Source organism: Strongylocentrotus purpuratus, unplaced genomic scaffold (assembly GCF_000002235.5).
Source record: "Strongylocentrotus purpuratus isolate Spur 01 unplaced genomic scaffold, Spur_5.0 spur5_scaffold_17, whole genome shotgun sequence".
In the NCBI taxonomy this organism is placed as follows: domain Eukaryota; kingdom Metazoa; phylum Echinodermata; class Echinoidea; order Camarodonta; family Strongylocentrotidae; genus Strongylocentrotus; species Strongylocentrotus purpuratus.
This window is the reverse complement of record NW_022145602.1, coordinates 29,485,659-29,491,677: the sequence shown is the minus strand read 5'-3', so window position 1 is coordinate 29,491,677 and position 6,019 is coordinate 29,485,659. Positions and strand designations below refer to the sequence as shown.

The window sequence follows — 6,019 nt, the reverse complement described above, 5'->3', positions numbered from 1 at the left end:
TGTCGAGCAACTTGTATAGCTCAGTGCGGGTACGCAGCGGCGCATATCGGCCCTAAATGGGCGGTTTCGATCGGGACCCATTGTCATGCAAATTAGTCGCGCGCCGGGGTACGCGAGTGAGGCTGAAAGCCTATTGTTTGCCAAGGAGCGATTGAGACAGGTAAAAATGGAAGCCACAGGCTCGCACGTCGATGCAGACAATAGCTTGTCAACTACACACAACTACCATTCCCCCTAAGCTTAGTGGAGATTGTTTTGTTGTACCCCCATGCTTGATGCCCGACAGAGAGAGAGAGAGAGAGAGAGAAGTAAACTTTTGAGGCCACCAAAAGAAAATGGGCGTGGCTTCAACTTTGTGTCGCGTGAGTCAGTGACGTAGAGCCAGGTTAGGCGGTAGAGGTGTCTCAATAGTTCACCTTGTGGAGGTTCATTGTTTAAGTTGGGCTTTTATGCTTCGTGTGTCGAGATATTAGACGCGTGCCACCAGAGCGGGCCGACCACATTCGCGTGACATAGTCGTAGTGAAAACATCAAACTTTAAAGGCTGGCGATTTTTGCTTCACTATCCTGCAAACTAAACAACCTGTTGGTAGAATCCTACCGTCTACCTGTTGCTCAAGTCGCAACTCACAAGTCGCATCTCTCGACACTTGTCTTCATTTTCGACAAGTGTTTGCAACAAAACGGTGAAGCTCGAGCTCTTCCTAGACTTTTGACGAACTTCAGAACTTGAATTCTTTTGAAGAATCGTCTATTCATATATTTCAAGCGACGTATTCAATATAGCTCTGAATTTGTTCACCCTTTCCTGAGCTTATTTTCAAGAGAAGTAAAATGGAGAACATCGTACCAATTTCCATCCACCACACCACTCAGCTGCTGCAAGCAGTCACCGTCAACAACCAGACGATACGGACAACGACATCGATAGACGATCTCCCCAAGCGAGTGCGACGACTTCGAGTCAACGATGAGGAAACCCCTGAGCTTACTCGTTGCAAGAGGCGAATCCACTTTAACCATTTGGGCTACGAACTAAACCAACCAGCCCCTGCTGCAGTCGCACGCCGTAACGAACGGGAGCGAAACCGCGTCAAACTCGTCAACCATGGATTCGCCAATTTACGCCAGCAGCTCCCTAACGGCGCCAATAATAAGAAGATGAGCAAAGTAGAGACATTGAGGTCAGCGGTGTCCTACATCAGACAACTCCAACTATTGCTTGACGAAGAGGCAGCAGTCAACGCCGTCTTCAACGGTCACAGTTTACCGCCGTCAACCGCCAGTCTCAGCTCGGCGTCGTCACCCGCAAGTTCCCCGGGTGGATCTAGCCCTTGTGAACCCCTCTCGCCTGAAGATGAAGACCTGCTAAACTTCCATACATGGTTCTAATGTTATGCCAAACCGGACACCAATTCTGTCAGCTTTTGAACAAAAGGTAAGAAACTTTCCTGCTCAAATAACTCAAAGTAAAAAGTAACGTTGCTGAAGACAAATGTCCATATTACATCATCTGATTAGTCGCTTTTCCTCATCTTTAAATGTGCCGGGTACATAAATATTTAAATTTGATAAAACAACAAGAATAATCACATAACACAACATGACAATTCCACCATGACACGATCAGCTGTAATAGCAAACAACTTATCTGTATAATAGAAAATTATACATTTATCTATATATATATATATAAATCATGTTTTCTGTAAACCGAAAGGTAATCATTCAAACACATTTTCTTTATATGCCAACCAAAGCCATTACTTTTTTGGAAAACATTTTAACCAGGAATACAATCTTCAATTCAATCATCAATTATAAAATAATTATAAAATGTCCGTCTTCACCAAGCAAGAGTTTCTGTATCACCGCCCAAAAGAAAATTACCACTCGTTTTAAACAAGGAATCAATATAGACATTCATGACAGATGACATTTTTGTTATATTCTATCATATTTTCGTTCTACGGACTAATTCATTAATTCGAACAAGTGGGACCTTGTTTCAACGATAGGACCAACTTGGTTTTCTATTTTATTCATGCCGCAAATCAACTGAAACCCCACCCAGACTTCCTAAATCCTTATCCTAAGCCGTCTTAGGCACACGATTGTATTAAAGTGCTGGTTTAGCGATCTACTTGTGGCGATGTATTGAACATGTTGAGGGACACAAACCAGATAAAGTCGAAAATGTCAGGCTACTTACAGACCATTCTGACTGCGGGGATTAGTAGATGTAAAAGAAAAATAGCAATGAGGCTCCGATATTGGCATTTTGATTTTTTAAATAATAGGTTTGTTTATTATGTCACAAACAATGTGTAGTCCTCCATGAACTAAAAAATAATAATTTAATGACAAGAAAGTTCTTTAATTGGAAATTCCCCTTCAAGTATTTCTGGTTATGCATCACAAATTGTACAACTTTACGAAAGCACGTTCAAGAACAATTTACAAAATGGGCTAACAATCATGCTGACTTTCTTTTGCACAATAGCAAATAAGCCATTTACATATTTATTCGCCAAAAATTACTCATAAATTACACTGACAATATTGTGACACGGAAATCGATATTAGCAAACACATACTTTTAATTTGTTTGCAACAGCAGAAAGAACAACAGCAGAAAGAACAACAACATTAGTACCAATGACAAAAGCGATAGCGTAGTAGTAGTAGTATTAGTCTTATTATTGTTATTATTATGATTAGTAGCAGTAGTAGTAGTAGTATTTGTTGTTGTTGTAATAGTAGGAGTCCATCTATTACCATTGACTACCACTAATGCTTCTCATTTTACCAAATTATATTATAGTTTTGAAAGAGAAGAACATATGCTGTCTAAAAGAGTTTTTCTCAATAATATTTTTTTTATATCAATCTTGGAGATAATTGATAATTTACACACTGAATCATTAAATTTGATCGATTGTGGGAATTTGAGAATTTAACTTAAAATTCATTTGTGACAATTTATAGTTGATTTCCATTTTTCACAAAGAACACTCAAATTTGCTGAACATTGACTTTCTATAGTTCAGATAACCGCATAAATTTTCTATTCAATTTAACAAATATTTTTGGCGGGATATTGACAAATGAATAAAGAGATTTTTTTTTTTACTCATGCCGATTTGCCACAAACTTTTAATGATATGAATCATGTAATAATTGATGTTTCGGAACATTGATTGGTCTATTATAACAATTAAATGAGGTGCGTTATGGTAATTTCATATGTCATATATATCACTCTAGTTATTTTCGATCGTTATTTTGAGGTTTAGTAACGGCGAAAACAAAACCTCAGAAATCAATAATTACGGTTGCACAACAAAGTTGAGGTTTTGTTATGCTCGTTTGATTCTTCACTTCACTAACTTGTCGCGTGTCTCTATCAATCTTTTTCAGGTAAAGGCGTGTCTCTGTGACGTCCCGACCAATCAGAATTAGGCGCGTGGCTACCTGGTTCCAATAACCTTGAAGTTAACCAATGAGGCTTCAGTGGACCCGTGGCGGGAGCCGTCCATCGCTCGGCTGGAACGCGTCAGGGGCGGGGCCTCTGAGTTCGGCGGACTCCTGTCTCTTCGAAACAAAGCAAGGCCAGAATTTCGCTGCTCCACGGGAGTGTACAATACCATCCGGATCTCCAATCCGATATTCCTCAAGTTGAGTAAGCGAAGACCGTGCAGCCTTTTTCCATTCATTAATTTGAATTTAATAAGAATTCTTCCAAAACTTCCTTTTTTTATTCTTTGTAAAGAAATAGAAAGTTCTAATCTGATGTATTCAATGTTTTAGTGTCTATAGTATTCATGACATACATGGTGTTAGATATTCCCTCAACACATCATCAATGTAAATGGTTTCTCATGCAGTCACACTTGTTGCTTATGAATAAAACTACTCTTATCATTGTTATCGCATTTTAACAATTTTAGAATTGTACAAGTTGTGTTAAAAATCTGTGGACATAAAAAGGGAGGACAGCCCAATCACAGAAACGTTTATTACGAATCTCAAACTAACATCATATATTCTATGCAATTGGGAAGCATAACGAGGACGTTTTAAGTACATAACTTATCGCCCTATTAAAGTAACATTATAAAAGCTGCCATTTGACAGAAATCTAGTACAAATCTCATCACTCTTAAGCTCACATTTCTGCCTTCATATCAGATGCTCTTCCCGATATCCCACTTTTTTTAAAACAAAATTTACAAAAGCAAATTATTTCAAGATTTACTATTTAAACACATAATATATATTTTCTTAAATTCTATCGACATCTAGTGATTATAACTTATTTAGTTTTATGGAGGAAAAACGGAAGACATGTATGTATATATAGCAAAATTATTATCAAAGTCAACTGGACATTTTGTCTATATTTTTACCATATTTTGACAATGTGTATATATTGTAATTTTAAATAAATTTGATATACAAAATAGATAATATTATTAGTTTTGTCATTCTGAAATGTTTGTACTGCTGTACTTTTGAAAATACATCAGTATATATTGGACCGAACAGTCCTCTTTGTTAATCAGTTCTCCCCTTTTGCTCAGGGGGAATGACAGTTGTTGTCAAACCATATATTATATCAATTATTTTTTCATCACCAGTCTTTTATCGAAAGACGTATTCTTAATACAAGCTTCAAAACATTCCATTTTAAAGAAACTGTGTGCTTTAGAATAACATCTTGTTCATAGCGTCGATTTCTAAGACACTTAAATCTGTCGCAAACTGTTACACTCAAGTTTCTTCTTAGCATAGCTTCTCGTAGATTATTGTAGAAACCTTTCTGAAATTCCCTGGGATATTTCCCTCTCTACTACTTGGTATAATATAAGAACACCTCAAGTTTGAAATGTTTGAATAAGTTGTAGAAATAAATCAGTAAGGTGTATGTCAGACGTTGTGCTGGTATTTTAAATTGCTTATGGAATTTATTAATGAGTTAAAAATAGACAATGTTTGTCTCAAATTCTAGCTCATATTATTTAATAAATAATTGCAAATTAGGTAGGTCACTAAAAATGCTACTCATTAGTTTAGAAAGTGTGTGAAATCTGAATTCTTCCTTTTTATCAATGTGATTTTTGTATCGAACTGTAATCCTCAGATGTTTTAAAAACATCCCGTCGTACCAATATTATTACAAACTTGGTGTTCATAAGTAATTACAGTCAATAGTATGGATTTTTTTTTATTATAATATGTCAAATACTGCCTTTACTTATATTAGAACACGTAACATCTTGTATTCAATAAAGTGCCTTGGGGGAAAAAAACATATCAAATGGTTTTGAAACTTACAAACTACAAGCTCTTGAATCACTTCAAAATATTATGCCTGACTAAACTTGTAATATGTATTTTTGTACGATTTTTCTACGCATAGCGTTTTATTTTGTAATCCAGCACTTCAGTGCAATTTCTAAGTATTCCTTGCTTATGTATATACTGATTTATATGTTTGTAAATTTGTTGTTGTACAAAAGAAAATATAGAACTATTCCTGGCCGTTAAAGACGGTGAATGCCAATAAAATATGCAGATAAAATGAATATATGATTTTTGGTGGTTTGGTTCCTCTTTAGGTTTCGATGAGTAATTAATCTTTCGCTTTGTCCTCTCAAGGATACGATGTCATCTCTCGGGTTGTGTATTTTGCTAAAGCAAGAAACAATGACAAAAAATGATGTTGAATAGTGTATGCGAGCAGAGAATTAGATGAGAGAGAGAGAGAGAGAGAGAGAGAGAGAGAGAGAGAGAGAGAGAGAGAGGGAGGGAGGGAGAGGGAGGGGGAGCTGGAAAGAGGGAGAAAGGTGTGAATGAGAGAGACAGATAAAGAGAGAGAAATACATAGATAAAGTGTGCGTTAGTGTGTTGCCTGTGTGTGTGCGTGTGTGTGTGTGTGTGTGTGTGAGAGAGAGAGAGAGAGGGAGAGAGATGATGATAAATGAAAGAGGGAGAGCGATGATAATGAGAGCGAATA

General features: G+C 36.8%; 1 protein-coding gene across 1 annotated transcript; it reads left to right on the top strand.

Moving 5' to 3' along the window:
- Positions 1–299: 299 nt before the first annotated feature.
- On the top strand, positions 300–5,588 carry LOC593387 (achaete-scute homolog 1). Its single transcript, XM_003729740.3, has 2 exons — positions 300–1,438; positions 3,421–5,588. Exon 1 carries the CDS (start codon positions 835–837, stop codon positions 1,390–1,392), a length of 558 nt encoding a protein of 185 aa, XP_003729788.1. The 5' UTR covers positions 300–834; the 3' UTR covers positions 1,393–1,438; positions 3,421–5,588.
- Positions 5,589–6,019: the final 431 nt, after the last annotated feature.

Excerpts from the sequence above, each read along its gene's own strand:
- LOC593387 (XM_003729740.3), top strand. The coding sequence starts at position 835 with ATGGAGAACATCGTACCAATTTCCATCCACCACACCACTCAGCTGCTG.